Source organism: Haliaeetus leucocephalus, unplaced genomic scaffold, assembly GCF_000737465.1.
Source record: "Haliaeetus leucocephalus isolate CR32 unplaced genomic scaffold, Haliaeetus_leucocephalus-4.0 Scaffold808, whole genome shotgun sequence".
Lineage (NCBI taxonomy): Eukaryota > Metazoa > Chordata > Aves > Accipitriformes > Accipitridae > Haliaeetus > Haliaeetus leucocephalus.
This window is the reverse complement of record NW_010973244.1, coordinates 2,042,487-2,062,122: the sequence shown is the minus strand read 5'-3', so window position 1 is coordinate 2,062,122 and position 19,636 is coordinate 2,042,487. Positions and strand designations below refer to the sequence as shown.

Here is a 19,636-nt window from a genome sequence, read left to right as displayed (position 1 = left end):
ACAACGGAGTGAGAAAAGTACAAGCTGGAAGTAAGCAGAGAAGTTAGCAGCACATTAAAATCAGATGTTGGAGAGAGATTAGTAAACATTAGAGTCCAGAGCTGGGAATTTTATGTGGAATCTGATGACTCCTTATTTCTGCCTCTGATAATGCAGTTTATATGCCTGTTGTCAATTGATGTTACCCAGGTCGGCATCCTTTCCCTAGCATCCTTGGAAAACTGAGGAGCTCAGAGGAGCAGAGAGAGGAAGAGGCAGTGCTGAGGAGGAGAAGTGGTTGAGTCCCAGTGTCCTTGAATGGCTCCCATTGGATCTGGAGGGACAAGCTGACAGCCTGGCTCTTAATCTTGCTCCTGCGGCTGTGTTTGGCTGCTGGCCAGCTGGAGAGTGAATCACTGAGGCTGATACAGACTTTCAGCCTTCTTGCAAAAGCTTTTAAACAGTTTTCTGTTCGATATGTGCCAGATAAGGCCAGGACTCCTGCTTGCCGGCATGCTCTTCAGGTTTCTAACTCTTTCTGACTTGAGATCGCATTAGAAAAAAATGACTTGTAAAATGACATCCAAACTTAGTTTCTTTGTTACTCATGTATTAAATTTGCTATACTACCGTATTTTCCTCACTGCCAGGATGGGAAATTCATTCTGTAATGTGATATCCAGCTGTGGTATTTTTGCTTCCTACATCACCATGAGTTTTAAGGCTCCTGCCTTCCACACTTGGCCTGGCAGGGAACCGCGAGACAGCAAATGCTTCATGGCTGGTCAGTTTTCACTGTACCAACAAGAGTAAAGCTGCAGTTCCATCGTAAAACAAAGGTGCTTCAAAACCACGCAGACAAAAGGTGCTCTGAGGAAAGGAGATGCCTGTTTTGCACAGTGGTGGAAAATGGCTTCTGGTTTCAGGTTCTCGGTGCATTTTAAATACGGTGAAGGTGTACCAGTGAGTGGCTGGGCTTCGTGTGGGTCACTTGGTCGGGTGCCAAAGGAGTGATTGCACTGCCGGTACCTGCTGCTAGCACGCAACAAATGCAGCTCTCTAACAAACTTTGGAGCTAGGAGGTAATTTCATATGGGAAGGCTAAATAGGCTTACCTTGTAGAAAACCGTAGGAGGGCAAGAAACACAAAAAAGCCAAATAGGGAAGGGAAAAGAGGGAGAAAAGCACAACAGGAAAAATCTTGGTTCCCCAGATTTTATGAGCCCTCATGGATTTTGTGGCAGGGAAGCCAGCATCGTGTTAGGAATGCATAACTTTGATCTTTGTCCCGCTCATACTCTAGCATTTCTGAGCTGATGGCAGGACAGAATTGGCTCCTATGTAATATTATGTTCTGTTGGCCTTTTAGGTGACAACAACTATGTCCATTGATCATGGTATGTGTATGTTAAAGGAAAAAAAAATACATTTCTTGTTTTATTATTCTTTGTAAGCCAGCAGCATCAAAGGAACAGGCTGCCCTCACTGCTCTCACAGCTGCTGCCTGTGTCTGTGCTGTATATATGCTAAATTAATTGGAAAAACAGGGACAAAAAGGCATTTAGTTCAGGTCAACCAGTTGGACTACAGCAAGTGCATGACAGGCTTAATCATTGTCTTTTGCCAAAAAGCAGGTTGGCAAGGGCAGGCACTCCAACCCCTTCTGATGAAATTTGGACTTTTTCCAGTGCCTTTGGAGGCAGGATGCTGTGAGAGAAAGGTCTCCACGCAGAGCCCGGACGCTGTCATATCGACAGGGTGGGATGATGGGGAGGGTTATGGCAGGTTATTTATCTTTTGTCAGCTGTGAACTTGCCTTTCAGCCTTGGTTCATCACAGCTTCATACACATAGCCTAAGAAGGCACCACAGCTCTCCTTTCACAAGAATGAGGTAGTTAATTAATGTGGTCTTGTTAAAGGCATTGGTCTTTGGTGCCATGCTAAAAACAAACATATGCATCAATTTCCTTTGCCACCAAGTTTTCTGCATCTTTCATGGGAAGGGACATGAGCAAAAAAATGCTCCAAAAGACCCAGCTGTCTTAATGGCTTACAAAGTTTGGGTCTTCTGAAACGAATTCTGTATAAATGTGCAATCTTGCACTTTCAGGAAGAATAAGCAGGCAAATGAAGGGAGTGGGCACAGTGTAGCTCTCAAAACTCTGTTTTCCAATAGTCACGTGGTTTCGAAGATGCAAATGATTCAGCATGTCAGTATGTCTTCCATATTGCAGCAAGAATTAATTTGTGCTACATAGGGTGCATATTTCACACTAATTAAAGTGATTTTCTGCTGGACTCCATTGGGAATGGGTATTGAGGGATGTAAAGATTAAACCAAATATAAACTTGTGGTAAAGTTGGTCAGAGAAATGTTGCTAATAATGGGTACAGAGAAGAATTCATTTCCTATCCTTTTGCTTTCCAGGCAGTTGACTTCAGTGGAAGTTATTACATGTGCAACCCAGTTGTTGTTCTTCAAGAAATGAATGTGTTACCTTTACAGTATTTTTCTTTATCGTATAGATAACCTGGATGGTTTTTTGTTTGTTTTTCTTTCTTTTTTCTTCCAGGCCTTCTGCCTTATCTAGTAGCCCAACATACTCGGAGCTTCCGTTCCTTAGAATTTCCCCACACCGAAATCCTGCTGCAACATCAGAGTCTCCCTTCAGCACCCCACACCCATACATTAACCCCTACATGGACTACATCAGGTCCCTGCACAGCAGCCCGTCCCTCTCCATGATCTCAGCAGCCCGTGGACTCAGCCCAACAGACGGTGGGTTAAGACAGGCTTCCTGTTTTCTGTCATTGTAGCAACTTAATATTATATTAATCTTGTCAGCATTTTTTCCCCCTTGTTCAAAGCAGCTTCAGCAGGTTTGTCAGACATATTCATTATGTCATAAATGTTTCAATACTTCATCAGCCGATCACGGCTCATTTGTACATCTCACAAATGTTGAAACTTCAGGGAGAAGAGGAAAAAAAAAGCCCTGCCTCATTCAAAATTTAAGCTGGAAGGGTGGTGTATGTCTTGTGATATCTTTTGTTTGTGGAGCTGACCCAGGATGTGATTCTGATCTCCTAAGAAATCTGCTGTATCTGCACTGAATCTAGCCAGATTCTTTGTGAGTGTACCTCAGTGTATAACCATGGAGTTCTTCAGGTGCGAAAGGCTTGTTAATTAAAATAGTATTTTCAATCATGTAAAGCATGCACTGATTTGTTATGTTTAGTTAATAGTTCTGTTAAAGTTATATAGAATTATTTCGGTTTACCCTAGCCAATGATATGGCCAAATGAAATGATGCTGATACAGAAGAAGCGGCTAGTGATCAGGACTGGCCCCTTTAGTTTAAATGGTGGGCAATATACTTGAAATACCGATGCTTTAGGTCTTGGTGTGACCATGGCTATTACTTTCCAGGTTATTTGGGTTGAAGTGAACACCTGCGATCGCTCTTGTCATTATTCTGGCACATTTCCTATTCATTTCAATGGGAATTTTGCTGAAGTGAGCAATGAATGGAGTTGCAGAAAGGCTCAGTCTTGTTAGCCGTGTGTTTTTCTCTAATAGAGTAAGCAGTTTGACATTTCAGAATTGTAGCATTTGCTGAAGAGAGCTAAAATATAACATACTCGGAAACATGTATGTAGTGAAAATAATTAAACTATTATTATAACTATGGGAAAGGTCTTCCCATGTATGCAGAAACTTACCAAACGGAGTTAAACTGCCTTTAGCTGAATTTGAAAAATGAGCAGTGCACCCTATCCAAACGGATAACTAATTAATCCTCGCTTATAAGAACATATAACTTTACGGTTAATCCATTAGTTATGGGCACATATTCTTATGAGAATAAATTTTAATGACCTGTTGTCAGTCAAGGTATATGGCATGCACGTAGGGCTTTCCTAGCAGCGCTTTGCATGTTGTATGAATGCTTGCTAATTCTACCCTTTTTATTTTAGCCAAAGTATTAAAAAAAATATTTTGAAGAAACAATTTGAATGCTCAGAAATACATATTTTGACTCAAGGAGCTTTGGAGCTTTTGATACAGGAAAAACATGATAGAGCTGTAATGTAATGGCATAAATTGGGAAAACTCCCTATGTATATTTGGGTTTTTCACAAAAACTAATATGCAGAACACTTTACCATCTTTCCTTCAGTAATTTTCGGATCACATTCCTGCAGAATTTCATTTATGCTTAAGGTGTGCTCCAGTTGCACATACAAGGAAGGGAGGGAAGGAAACCACATATTACACAACCATGTGACATTAACCTGTGTACGTTCTTGGTCTCAGGTACACAACGCTGAATTCGCTTGCATATACATAGGCACATAGTGCTATCTGAGATACACTAGGGTGTCTGACCTGGCACCCAACTGACACTCCAGAAGGGAAGAGATCTCCTAGAAGTGCTTTGCTGTATTCACCAGGCCAGTGGTAATCTCTCTGAAACTCTAGGATGTCTCAGGGTAGAATTTGGGTTCGGATTCTGACATCTAAATTTAGGTCTCTACAGTATAGAAATCTGTCTGTGATCTTGGTGTGCTGTTTTGCCATTATAGTCCAGTGAGTTCTAGGTACGGCAGCCAGGGGAGCCTTAGAGAACTATTCACTTCACCCAAATACAGACACTTGCACGTTACCAGCTGAGTCTGGAGCTCTGTCGTAACTATGATGGTGCGAAGATTCATCTGTCTACAGTGTAAGTGTTTGGTGTCAGTTCAGGTCTGTGAAATACCTTGCCTCAACTCCAGCTGCCACCTCAGAAAGGCAGTTTTCTCTTCTGAGGCCTGTCTTATACCTGCCAGCCTCATGTAGGTGGCTTGGATACCCACGGGCTTTCAGATGGCACAAGACACTCAGGTGTGGACAACACAGTTGAGTACACTCTGTCTTAATGCTCATCCCCTGAGCTTTGGTTGTTGACTGTATACACAACCTTAACCTTTCATAAGTACAAGCTAAACTTACTAGCTTAAGCTTCTTTCTTTGGGTTTTAAACAAATACATGTTACTTCTTGTTTCCTCTAGGCTCACAGCTCATCTTTGATCAGTTACTACAGCCCAGGTGTTGAGCAGCACCTCGTGAAAATACACTAACTTGATTGAGGCATTGGAGATATTTCAGTAAAACAACATGCTTATTGAAAAGCTGTTAAATTTGTTCTCTGGAATCCATAGTTTGTTGTGTGATCAGTCAAGTATACAATGAAATGTTTTTTTCAGTTGTAGGTTCTTGGGATCAGATAGTCCAAGTCATGGCTTGGGCACTACTAGAATGCAAATAAAAAACCCCTGTGATTTAAAGGGGTACATACACATAATGCACTAATGATACAATGGACATCATGGCTTAAGTTGTGTAGCATTTGAACTATGAAAACGTGGAAGCTGTTGTTCTTCTGAAAGTCATAGCAAGATTTCTCTTGCTACCCTAATTGCTTTAGGCCAGTTAGATAATTAGGTCAGTGTACTATTGGGCTTGCTCTGTCGACTCACATATCTGGGGATGGCCAGGAGCCAAAACAATCTGGAACATAATGAAGAGCAGTTTCATGTTCACTGCAAGTTTTGCCAGCTGTAATTAATGACTGCCACAGCAGCAGCAAGGGTAGAGTGTCTTCTGTCTTGTCTCTTCACCTTACCCAGTAGAATTGGTGGGCCGGGGGTGGCCAAGAACTCCTGAGAAACACGGAGGGGTAAGGATTGAGTTGTTGGTGTGTGTAAAGCAGACTGCTCAAATGAAGCTCGGCAGTGCCCACAATGCAGAAGCAAATGCCTCCCCTTGTAAAAAAAACAGGGACAAAGCTGAAGCTACCCAGGAATAAACAGGAGAAGATTCAGGGCTGCAGGCCTTCCTGTTCACCCTTCATTTACCCTTCAAGCAATACATCATTTAGTAGGCTAATTTTTTATGTTTGAAGAAGGTAGTAAGGAATGATCTTTAAAGAGCACCAGAGCATTTCTCAGCATATGGAACATTTAGTAATGCAATTATGTGCTCACTATGTTTTCTGCAGCAGTTCATTTTAACGTTTGCATCCAGTGTTATTGTTAGTTAACCCAGACACTTATGTCAGAAAGCTCAGGAAGTATTTTAAGTGTGTCTGGAAAGATACAATGATTACCTACTACTGTGAAACTTTTAAAATCAGTGATTCAGTGTGAGTTACTCCTCTTTTAAAATTTGGTCTGAATATTTTTCTTGCAATTTCACAGAAAGTGGTGATGGCTGAAGTAGATTATATTTAACTGAGAAATCAGTTTGTAATTTGGAAAAAATACCAACAACCTTTAATTTATCTCAGCTCGTTTTTTATGCCATTCCTGTTCCTGTTTGATGTACTTTTATTTTTCTGAACCTTTCCTGAAATTAGTTATATTTAACATTATAACATCAAAAGCACATTCTTCCATTTTCTTTGGTAAAAATAAAGACAGATTATACACTTTAGAAATCTGTTGCTGAATAAACTTTTCTCCAAACTCCAATGACATGTTTATCTCCTTTTAGTGTCAGTATCAGTTCTTTGCTTCTAAGGTTTGCATTTAGGATCTGATTCTCTTAACGTAAACATAAATTACCCTTTTTAGTAATACTGTGTAAGTAACAACATTCAGGTTAAGTTGGTAATTCAGAGAATTTCAGCTTAAAATTTTGTTTCCATTCAAGATTCAGTTGCTGGGATCAAAGAAAAATATCATTAAATAATATGAAAGAATATAAAAATAATCTGTTGAGGTATAGCCCATTAACCTAAGGAACCTGGAAGTGTTTTAGGCAAACTTACGTACCATCTTCTGGTGAACAGAGTATAAGGAAATTTCAACTGTTTTGCAAGTGAGACAAGTAGAGAGCAGAGAGGAAGGCTGCTCACCTCAGGTCACATTGCAAGTCAGAGTCGGGATCAAGGAGATGGAGCTCAGCTTATTTTATGAGTACTTCTCACACAAGCCCGTGAAACGACCCTCTACCTACTGTAGCATCTGAAGCCTGCTGAGATGAGATGATATTAAAATTATGTGGATTTTTGTGTTTGTCCGGAGTTGCCCATTAGTTGATGGCATGCTTGAAAACTGCAGGGGAACAGAAAGCTTGTGTATTATTTTTACAGGAGAGAAAGGCTAATATAAGTTAGTATCAGAGGACTGCATCGCTTATGATCTCGCTGACGGAATGGTCTGTGGTTTTGACTCTGCAAACATGCTCATGTGTCAAGTACACGTATGTGAATTTTGAAGGATGGGATGGCCACATTCATTGACTTCAGTCTGTCCTCCCAGAAAACTGCCCCTATGTTATTCATGGACAACTAGTATTTGTCCTGAGAACATGCTTTGTCCTCATTTACTCCTAAACTTATACATAAACTGCCACTGTGAGCGAAAATCTTCTTGTCCTCTAAGCAGACTCCAGAAACTTGTAGGCTTGTGGAAGTTCAGCCACATTGTTACCTTAGAGATGGAGTCCTTTGGGCCATGGATAAGGTAAATGGGAATAAAGCTCTAGAAAGGTTTTCCTGCTTTTTTATGTCAGTAAATAAATTATACTAGTTTCCATTGCTGTCAGCCTGTCACTTCTTGAGTCACTTAATAATAAATACAAAAATATGAGATCACTGAGCTCGTTAATATTTTATGCCTTGCTGTTTCTTGAATGGTGTCTTTGCAGTATCATTGGTTGAAATACATTGACCGGTGGTGGCATACTGCAGACATTGCATTATATTAAAAAATAAACAAGCTGTTTTAATAGCCAGAGAAACCAGCAATGTGATAAAACTTTCCTTCCTGTTTATCTTACATCATTAACGGTCCTTTTTATGTTGTGTTTTTAGCTCCACATGCTGGTGTCAGTCCAGCTGAATATTATCATCAGATGGCTCTGTTGGCAGGCCAGCGCAGCCCATATGCAGACATCATTCCTTCAGGTGCCACTGCAGGAGCTGGTGCTTTTCATATGGAGTATCTTCACGCCATGGATAGTAAGTGACATTTTCTAGAAATATAGACAGTCCTACAAAGGGAACTACGTGAGTTGTTCCTGGTCTGACCCAAAAGGCCTCCACGCAGATAGAGAAGTGGGAGTCAACATAAGCCTCCTCATGAGGCTGGAGGGCCAAAGCATTGATTGCCAAATGTACAAGGGTTACGTCAAGTCTAAAAGTAAACTTTGAAAGTAAGTAGGGAGAGGAACAGGACTGCTCCTGAAAACAGGTTATAAATTTTATTTCCAGCAGGGCTTGAGTGCTTTTGAAAATGTCCTTTTCTATTCGCAATCAGTAACTCACTTTCATCGTTAGGGTGAGTATTTCCCTGATGAGCTCCCTGTTAATAAAAAGTTTACATCTGTTTTTCTGTGAGGAGAGCGTGCTCCCCTCATTTTCAGAGAGTGTTAGCCATCCTTACAAGTTGTGTATCATATACCGATAGGCTTTGAAACCACTTCTAAGGAGAAGCAGTTTGCTGAATTCTGAAGGATCCTGACTTAGTTTTCCCTAATATTAATAGCCTTCTTTTCCCACTTCAGCATCTTTCAGACCTCTAATCTGTCTCCATTTCTCTAGTGAAGGAGGAAAAGAGAGCACCCCATTCCAAACTGCTCACTACTGCTGCTTTTGATCAGCCAGAAGGGATTATGCAGACCATTCCCCTCTGGTCATAAGATGCTTACATACTTTTTGGGATGTACTTGGTTCCTTCCAACAAGGGAAATAAAAGGTGGTGACTGTTGACTCTTACTTGAAAGTATGAGCAACACAATAGCGTTAGACCACCTTGTTGTCCTACAGCTTTTTAAAATCTTTGTTAGCATGAAGTTTCTCTTCCATGCTGTTGGCTGCATGCCATAGCTGTGGATCTCAAGGAGTGTGGGATTTGGGAGGTTCAACTCTGGAACGCATGAGAATATGGATAGCTACCCCTGCATAACATGCCAGGGAGTGTGAAGTAGTTGACTGACCAACAATTTTTACAAGAATCGGGCAAGACAGATAGTTGTGGAACTGGGCAGGGAAACTATTTTCATTCTGTTACCTTGATAGTGAAGGATTTTTAAATTCAGTTTCTGTACCAGTCTCACTGCACTGGTAGCATGCATAGGGATTTTACAGTAATGTAACATACCTTGAACCCACTTCAGAAACAAACCCACATAAGTAGTCTGGACTAAAACCAGAAATTAATGTGCAGGCTTCAGTGCTTGAAAGCTTAAGAATATGATACCTCCTGATTTGAATTTTGAGGGGAATAGGGAGAGATGAGGTACACTGCTAATGCATTTGATGCATATTAATAATACCTTGCAGAATGGAAACTCTGTTATGCATGGTTCAGGTAATGCAGATCTGCTGCTATGTTCCAGTTGCGAGGACAAATAGCCAGCTTGTATGAATGGACATGATTTCATTGAAGTAAAAGGATCATAGAATCATAGAATAGTTCGGGTTGGAAGGGACCTTTAAAGGTCATCTTGTCCAAACCCACCTGCAATGAGCAGGGATATTTTATGCTTTCAATGTTTTTGGTTTCTATTGGGAGAGAGTTTTGGAATGTGTGTAGGTAGCAGTACCAAACCACATATTTGGATGCAGACTTGATTGAATGGGTCTGTTCAGTCTATAGGAAGATAGATACCCAGATGTATGCCAGAAAACTTAAGAAAAACAGAAGACATTGCAGTACTCATACAAATAATGGCATTTGCGTAAAGGACCTTCGTGTGTTAGTAGAGATTGTGTATGCTTTAATCTACATAGAATTACAGCTTTTGCATCCCAAGAATGTTATCACTTCTTAAGGGAAAATGTTTTGACCTTTGCCCATAACTTCAGCCCATTCATAAAAGGTACCTAACAGTATCTCTAATAAGGATATTTGCTGTCACCAGGTTTAGCTACAATATATTTGAAATGCGCTCTTTAATTTGTTTTGTGTTTGTTTTTAAAAATTAAGATCACACGTTTCAGATTCATTATAGCAGCAACTTTTCAATTAGGGATTATTTCAGAGTTAAAGACAAAAAATGTGTAGCACTATTATGCAAATGGGTTATTTTTAAACAGTAAATAGAGAATTAAAATAAGAATGAATCCTGGTAGGGTCACTCAGCTCACCTTCTATATTTGATGAGAATGTGTTTAGTCAGGCAATAGCTGCTTTTATCTAAATAGAGTATGAAGTTACCCTTTTACTTTGTAAAAACTAATTAAAACTATCTTAACTTGCATGGATATACAGTAAATTAATTGTCATTAAGTAGGAATCTGAATGTCCTATCATTCATCATGCTAAAGAAAACCCCTTTCTTCTTTGTCAGAATTTTAGATTAGAAACAGGAACAAAACAATTAGCAGGAAGCCGATATTAAGACTTTTAAAAAAAAAAAAAAATGTCCCTGTTTGCATTTAATAACAAAGTACAGCAATGCCATTTGTTTGGATTGTTCTTCTTAAGGGTTTGTATGGTGATCTTAAAAGTACTCTTTCACCTTTGCCCAGTCTTGTCAAAGGAAACAGAAGAGAGATTGGTAGTTTCCCTCATTATCTGCTATCAAGTTCTGAGCAAGTTGACTCAACTCGCTCAAAGGCTGCTGCTCATTTATTCCACACAACAACCAAATAGATACAAACAAGACATTGTTCTTCTTCTGTGAAGCAAGTCTGTCTCCTAATTATGTGTTTGTACAGCATCTAGCACAGTAATTTGGCATCTCTACCCTCTCCTGTAGTACGTATAATAATGCCAACACCGGCATGCACTGGGCTGAAAAGCATGTTACATACAGTTTGTGCAGTTTTGGGCCTTTTGTTTTGCTCTGTGTTGCTGGAAAACTGATTTCAAAATGGGGATGATATGAGTGGGAGAAGCATTAATCAGAAAATTAGATCTTGGCTAAAGAGCAGTAGACTTCTTGAAGCTCTGAACTTCACTGTCCATGAACTGTCTAATGTATTGTGGAAGAATACAGCCAAGATTTTCTATGCTTGATTGTCATTTTTCCTCATCCTGTCCTGTGTGGCTTGAAAAGTGGACCAGAATTTTCTTCGCTGCTATGAAGCTTTTCTACAGTTTTGGTGGCCAGAATCCCTGACCAAGTCTTCCCGTCTTCTTGCTTGATCTAAAAGGGTCAGATGTGCTACCTTTAAGTATAATATCAAAATAACCAGGGGACAGTATCACAGTAGCAGCAACTGAAATTCCTTGTTGTGGCTGTAAAGATACTGTGTGCCAGAACTGTCATAAGCACTTGGAAAAATTCCAAAAATCACAGCCTTTTGGGTTTGATACCTCCATTTTTCACTTGGGGAGTATGTTTTACTCTGCTTCTAAATGGTGTTCAGTAGAAAGACAAGCATGTTCACTGAGGCTGCTAGATTGACCCTGAGAGTATTAATATTCTCACTCTGATTAACTTTTGCCTATGTTCACTCAGAATGGGAGGTTTTTCTTTTTCAAAGGTATTCAGCATTGACCTACCCCTTTGGCATTAGAGACACTGATAGGAACCCAATTGATGTAAAGAATTTGGCCAGCCTGAAGAGTTAAGCCAATGTGAGAAGCTTCGGATTGGGTTTGATTTCTGATTTTCAGGCACAGTTGGGGAATGAGGGTGGAGTAGCAAAGCCATTCCTTTTCCTCTTATACTGATGACAGACTTACCATTTTGAAAACTAAGACAAAAATTATGACAAACTTTCATGAAGTGAAAAGAAAGTTTACACATCTGTGAGCAGAAACTGGAAGGAAAAGAAAGAAAGAAAAAAAGCTTTAATGTAAAAACAAAATCAAACTTCCCATGTTCACAGCCTTCAACAAAAACTAGTGCCTGAGACATGTTCAGAGAAGTTTGATTTAAAGGGATGGAATAAATGATACATGTCTGAAGATTGCCTTATAAATGATTAAGCAATGCTAAAAACTTCAACTCAGAAATCAAATTCATGGGCAAATTTGCTGGATGGCATATTCCATTTTTGAAATTTATGATGTAGACAGATATCTGTTATTTTAGAATTGATCTCCACCCGAGGAATAAGATCTTTTCTTCTGACACCTGATGGATTTTTTTGTCGGCACACTCAAGTCTTTACTATCAACTACTGACTTTTTATTACTATAATGTCTACTCCAAAAAGGGGACATTCCTAAACAAATCTTCACTGTCAGCTTCCATTTGCATGTTTTGCCAAAGCTGATGGGTTTTTTTCACCACTTGCACAGAGGTAAATGGATTTTTAGTGAATCAGTGCTCCTGCATTTTTTTGTTTTAAAGCATTATTGAGCAGGGAATGTAATGCTTCAGTGGGAGAACACTGTGAGCAGATGAACATCTCAAATTCCCAAATAAATACTGAAGTGTTTGTTTTTAAAATAAATGCCTGGGTAAGGCTGAAAAGTTTGGTTCAAAGTATTCAGAGGCACTGACAAATTGTGACCTATTCCTTTTTATAGTAATATACTAACTAAGACTGATGTTACGCTAAATGAATGGTTTAGAAAATGTCCTGCAGCGTAACCAGTGGTCAGCTCATGCTTAAGACTTTTTAGGCATGTGAAACCTAATTAAACCACAAAGATCTGAAAAAACAGTAATTCCATTTAATTGTATTTTCAATTTTGAAAGTCGTGGCCTCCCTTGAACCGAATCCCCTTCTCCTGTGGTCAGACTCTGTAGAGCTCTTGCCCAGCCTCAGCCATTGGCTCCCGCTGTGAAGCAGAAATATTCCCTTTTTGCAGGAGACTGTTGGCCCTTAGGAGGTTGTTCCCATCCCAGGTAGATGGAGGGGACTGCCGAATTCCCAGATCTAGGTGAGGCTTGAAACAGGCGCTGCCTGGAGGGGAAGAGGAAGCCTGAGACTGCTGCGTGTTGTGGCTGAAGCCCTCCTGTGTGATCTGTCGAGGGTGGACCGTGCTTCTCTTCAAGATCATAAGAGCTTTGAACAGTTGTTGGTAACGCTTGTTCCATCCTCTCGGAAATGCAAGAGTACCAACGAGTCCGCTTAGGTGGTTGGGGCACAGAAAATAGATGGTGTCTAATTGCAGAGGCAGCAAAACATAACTGTTGTCTCCTGTTTTTATTGCCCAGTCTAGCTTCAAAGGAGAGATGCTCAGGTGCTAGCATTCTTAACAGTTGCTCCACTTTTTTGATCAAACCTATGCACCCCCTGTCTGGTTAGCATCAGTAGCCATCAGTCCATGTTTAGCAGGCTTGTAATGAATTTATCAAATAAGTGGCAATCCCTTTGCAGTTGTGCAGATTCAAAACTGGACTTCAGATCCGTAAGAAGTAGTTTTTCTAAAGTGTTTCTCCTGGAAATCACACTTGAAACTGTTCATACACGGCCATCAGTAGCACATGGTGACTCTTAGTTGTAAACACAGAAATTTAACTAGGTCTTACTTATCAAAAGAGAGGGAGCTCTGCTTGTCCACTCTGAGCATCTCTGCTGCCTTCTTGCTCACATGATGAGGTCTCTGCCCATCAGTTTGAGGAAAACAGGGGGTTTGTAATTATGTTCACATGACTGCAAACTGTTGCTGTCATATATAGCACACCATTAGGATGACTGGTAGTAACACAGAATACTGCGGTAGCAGTGCTTGAGTAATATCTAATTTTGCTGGTCAGCCAATGTCTAGCAGGTCTCCCTTGTCCCCTTCACTTGCTGTTTAACCAGGAACACCTGTACTTAGCTATCCCCTTGTAAAACCATAATAACAGAGTTTATTCACCTATAAAGCACTTGAATTGTATCCTCAGCTGAGGCAAATTATGTCACCACTAGTGACTTCAGAGGCATTGTTCTCATTCATGCTCACTGAACAGTCAGCAGAGGAGAGTTGTGGATGAAGGGTGTAAGTGCAAAGTATTACTATTTTTATTTTACCATGACATATATCTTGTATTTCCCTATTAAATATGTTGCAGCTTCTCATAGCTGCTGATCTCTGCCTTTGAAAGACATAAGCACAGGACTAACAAAATATCAAGCAGACACAGTACAATAGCAAGCTCATAAAAAGAGATAAAACAGATTACATAAAATAACATGTAGTAGCTTTTAGGAAGAAATAAATGGCTATGCCTAAGTTTTAAATGATGAATCAAGAGCATGTATATTCATTGAAAGACTGAAGCAGTATGAGCTAAGGCCTATTGCAGAGACAGAACACGAAGGAAAAACAACTCTGTATTAGCCAGATGCCAAAGAGAATTGACACCCACGTTGGCTAGTTGAAGCAAATCTAAGCATAGCTTAGGATAAGGGCTATGGATGGAGATCTGATCACACAGTCACAGCAGCAATAAAATGGCAGCTTTTAATACCAGATGAAAATCTTGGATAGCATGCACAGAAAGAAGGGCAACCTACTCAGGTGTGTAAGGAAAACATAATTGCAGATTCTAATCCAGCTCTGTCCTTGAGGTGAGTCTAATTGGAGTCAGTTGTGCTCTTCTCCTGGTTAATGTTAGGCACGTAAACTTAAACACCCTGCTGAAAAATGGTCCTGGGCACCAAGACATGAGCAAGAATTAGGAAAGGCAGACCTATAGTGGAGGCTTGTGGCCAACTGTGAATTGTTAGCAAGTTACAGAGAACGTCAGGGACTCTGGGAGAACCCAAGACCTGCATGACCCTGGCTGTCAGGATCATTAGGACTCAGTCCTTTACCACAGGTTAAAGGGATTAAAAAGGTAGAAGTGACAGTACTGTTAAAGGAAATAGTTCAGTACGCAGTGGGGAAGCTAATTCTCTCCTTCTCAGTCTCAACCAAGATTAAAAATAATTAAATAAAGGGAAGAACTTTAAGGTGATATCTCTTCTGTCAGGACTGCAGAGAGTTGGGATGACATGGTGAAACAGACCAGAAGAGGTAAACATTTTCAGAGCAGCACAGAAAATCTAGAAATGTAATATGTATTTATTTAAATGGTATATGTATGGTTGTCTTCTCTTTGCTGTTTCGAAAAGCTTAATCTCTAGTTTTAAAGAAATTTGGCAATAGTAGGCCCCTGTACACCCCAACACAAGAATATCATGGGATCCTGAACAAATTTGAATAAAGCGTACTGTTTCTCAGTCTAATGCTGCAAATTTGACTTCCGCTGATAGAGCTGGCCTTCATAGTATTTTTTCAGTCCTGATTTTTAGTTTTGCATCAAGTACCAACCAGGCAGAATTGTGGTCAACAAAGGAAAAGCTGCCTCTTCATTTCTACACTGTATTTTACAAGTTTAGCTTTGGCTGTATGTATTAACATGATCCAAGTTTGGGTTTCCTGGTAGCCCAGATCTGAACCACTGTCTCATTGCTCATGGTTGAATTAATGATGTGAATGTCTAAGAAGCCATCAGATTCATAAATCACCAGAAATGAGAGGGATAACTCATAAAAGTCTTTTCCTTTTGTTTAGCAATTTATCATTTTGCTTGCACATTAATAAACAGAGCTCCCCTGAGGTAAGCCACAGGAAGATAGATTTTTCTTCCTAATTTTCCTCAATCGTAGCCAGTAGATCACAAGTGGAGAGAGTGGGCTTGTCACAGCATGTTGGTGTCTTGCGACTCCCTCTACCCATCACTGATAGCAAATAAATGCGATTAAGTACCCTGGTGGATAATTATTTGTGTTTACATAACAGGCGCCAGGTTTCCAAGTCCGAGATTGTCAGCTAGACCAAGCCGAAAGCGCACGTTGTCCATATCTCCCCTATCTGATCACAGCTTTGACCTTCAGACCATGATACGGACGTCTCCAAATTCCTTGGTCACGATTCTCAATAATTCTCGTAGCAGTTCCTCAGCCAGTGGTTCGTATGGCCACTTATCTGCAAGTGCAATAAGGTAAGAATAGCATTTTCTACCTATCTTGTATATTCTCATTTGTGTGTCATATACACACATGCAAATGTGACTGTATACTCACATCTTTAAGTAGCTGTTTTGTTTTGTGAATATGTGTATTTTGCAGTTTCTATAATGTTTGTTCGCTGGAGCTTAATTTAAAATACAAAATACTTTTTTTTCTTGCTCAGAAAGGTAACCACAAGGGACTTCTTCACATATTATTGTCCAGTGCAAGTACTTCATCTGACCAGCAGTAACAGTGTGTATATGTGTGCTCAGGAATCTGTTTTCAAAGAAGCTCTGAGATATGTTTGTGACTTAAGTCACTTGGGTTCTTCTGGCCATAGATACAATGGACAGTGAAATGTTCCTACATTACAATCATCAAAGAGTAAAGCATAGATGCGCGGTACCGTTCAATTAAAATGTTTGGCTAGAACTTAGAATCATAGAATCATTCGGGTTGGAAAAGACCTTCAAGATCATCGAGTCCAACCATCAACCATGCCCAGTAAACCATGTCCTGAAGTACCCCATCTACTCACTTTTTGAATACCTCCAGGGATGGTGACTCAACCGCTTCCCTGGACAGCCTATTCCAATGTCTGACAACCCTCTCAGTAAAAAAATTTTTCCTAATATCTAACCTAAATCTCCCTTGGCTGCAACTTGAGGCCATTTCCTCTTGTCCTATCTCCAGCCACCTGACAGAAGAGACCAGCACCCACCTCACTACAACCCCCTTTCAGGCAGTTGTAGAGAGCGATAAGGTCTCCCCTCAGCCTCCTCTTCTCCAGACTAAACAGCCCCAGCTCCCTCAGCCGCTCCTCATAAGACTTGTGCTCCAGGCCCCTCACCAACTTGGTTGCCCTTCTCTGAACATGCTCCAGCAACTCAATGTCTTTCCTGTAGTGAGGGGCCCAAAACTGAACACAGCACTTGAGGTGCGGCCTCACCAATGCCCAGTACAGGGGAAAAATCACCTCCCTGCTCCTGCTGGCCACACTATTTCTGATACTGGCTAGGATGCGATTGGCCTTCTTGGCCACCTGGGCATACTGCTGGCTCATATCCAGCCGGCTGTCAATCAGCACCCCCAGGTCTTTCTCTGCCGGGCAGCCTTCCAGCCACTCTTCCCCAAGCCTGTAGCACTGCATGGGGTTGCTGTGACCGAAGTGCAGGACCCGGCACTTCGCCTTGTTGAACTTCATACAATTGGCCTCAGCCCATCGATCCAGCCTGTCCAGATCCCTCTGTAGAGCCTTCCTACCCTCAAGCAGATCGACCCTGCCTCCCAACTTGGTGTCATCTGCAAACTTGCTGAGGGTGCACTCAATCTCCTCATCCGAATCATTGATAAAGATATTAAACAGAACAGGGCCCAACACCGAGCCCTGAGGAACACCACTTGTGACCCACCACCAACTGGATTTCACCCCATTCACCACAACCCTCTGGGCTCATCCAGCCAGCCAGTTTTTCACCCAGCGAAGAGTACACCTGTCCAAGCCATGAGACACAGTGCCAAAGGCCTTGCTGAAGTCAAGGAAGATAACATCCACAGCCTTTCCCTCATCCACTAGGCGGGTCACCTGGTCATAGAAGGAGATCAGGTTGGTCAAGCAGGACCTGCCTTTCATAAACCCATGCTGACTGGGCTTGATCCCCTGCTTATCCTGGACTTGCCATGTGAGTGCTCTCAAGACAAACCGTTCCATAATCTTCCCCGGTACTGAGGTCAGACTGACAGGCCTGTAGTTCCCTGGATCCTTCTTGGTATCCAAGCTTTTTTTCATATGCCAGTTTGTATATTCAAAGATTAGACTTTCTGTGGCTAAATTATCTTTTTTTTGTACCAAGGAAGTACTGTTATCATTCAGTACCATCAGAAATGCTGTGATTTTCACTTGACCGCTTTACTTGCAGGTGCGAGAAAACAGCAAAAAATGGTTGTTCTGGAGGCAGAAGAGCAGAGTAGCAAGGGAAGAGGTGGGCAGAGGCTGTAGAAGAAAGGGAAGCAAACAGGGCACAGAGAGAGGGAATAAAAGCAAGAACTTCAAAAAAAGGGAGTAGAAGAAAATTAAGAGAAGCAGCAGAAAAAATGGAGATGCAACTGCAGAACATTCTTGTATTTGTGACATTGCTATATGCTAACTGAGAAAAGTTCGTTTTGGTATTCCAAAAAAATCCCCCGCCTCCCAAGTCTCAGAAAATACTGGTTTTGCACTTATGGCACTCAAACAAAGAGTGCTGCTGGTCCCTGGCTTAAAAGCAGCCTCTACCTTCAATTTGCAATGAGGCAAAGAAGCAAGTCCCCACAGCAATTTCTTGATATCTAAAAGACCCATTTTTGGCAAGGCTCAGACATGCCTCTCCAGCAAAAATGACACACTTACAACTTCAAAAACTGGCTGTGGGGATTTGCGCTTCTGGAGAAAATGGGGCATACAACTGGTGTGTTAGAAACCATGAGCCTGCCAAACTTTGAAAGTGACAGCACTGTAAATGTTTGGTATTAGTATAAGGGCTGTTGGTTGTTTTTTTTTTTTAAGCACTTCTTTTAAATGGTTGTGCTTCACAGCTCTGATGTACTTCAGTAGCTGTATAGTATTTCACAGGTATGATATCATAGCTCTGCAATACAACTCTGCAATCTATGTAACCACGATCCCAATTACAAAGCTCCATAATGTGGAATAGGATTTATGTTAATAGCTGGCAGCAGTTTTGGACCACATCTGTTAAATACATGTACTCTGTAGAGGTGTACTATCCCCACTGCCATTAAGATGGGATGGCACTTCAATTATTAACCTCCTTTTTCATAGCTTGTAACTTTGGTAAAGCAAATAGTGCATGAAAGTTGGCATAGTCTCTACAGTGGAGTAAGTCTTCCCTCCTTTTACTCTTCCTCCACAGCTGGAAATGGTTGGTATATGGTTTTGACACATAGAATCACAAACCTAAGGGTCATTCCTGCAAAGCCAGAGTCAGATGAATAGTTTTGTTGAAGACAGTTGTGGAACTGGAGTGAGTTATGGACAGAGACTGAGTAAGAATGCTAAGGAGTAGAACAGTGAGTCTTGTGAACCAGCATCACTGAAGAAAGCAAGGCTTATGTGACTGAGTCTATGGCTGATTGAATCTTTCAGCACTTCCTGGTCATACTTTCCAGGAATGCATAATCCAAAATTTCACGTGATTCTGAATCAGTAATTTTTTTCTTTTTCATAAGAATATGCCTGTTCAATGTGAAAAGTTGGAAATGTACATCTCCATTCTTCCTGGTGGAAAGGAGGAAAAGGGAGAGAGCTAGCTCTTTTTCCAGCTTTGCAACTCACCTCTGTTGATGCCCTTTAACTTCTCCCATGTGAACCTGTCTATAAAAGAGTTACACCAAAATAAACAGTGATGTAAGGTATTAAACCTAAGCCACATTTCATTGCTTTAATAAGTACCAAGACTAAATAGCAACAAGACTACCAGTAAAACTTAATTTATTGCAGCTCACTGTCTTGTAAATAATGCATTCAGCACAAGAACTGCTGTACTGAATCAAACTGTAGGTTCATCCCATTTAATATCCTGTCTGCAACAGTGATCAAAGGGTAGAAAAAACTTTTCCTAGTGTAAAATCCCAGCTTATGGAAACTTGCAGGTAAATCTCATAGGAGTTGCTGCAAGAAAATGGTACGGTTCAGCAGGCCACTAGATGGAATTGCGAGACAGGAAGGATTTGTATTTTAGGCAACATCAGTAGCATTAACTGTACTTAATATTA

At 40.8% G+C, this 19,636-nt stretch overlaps 1 protein-coding gene across 3 annotated transcripts in view; it reads left to right on the top strand.

Moving 5' to 3' along the window:
• Positions 1–19,636, top strand: part of GLI3 (GLI family zinc finger 3) — a 195,169-nt gene that overhangs the window by 122,637 nt on the left and 52,896 nt on the right. For all 3 annotated transcript variants that reach the window (XM_010581788.1, XM_010581790.1, XM_010581789.1), the window contains 3 exons: positions 2,554–2,759; positions 7,844–7,990; positions 15,651–15,852. In XM_010581788.1, the coding sequence (XP_010580090.1) occupies positions 2,554–2,759; positions 7,844–7,990; positions 15,651–15,852 (555 nt within the window). The remainder of the gene's footprint in view (positions 1–2,553; positions 2,760–7,843; positions 7,991–15,650; positions 15,853–19,636) is intronic.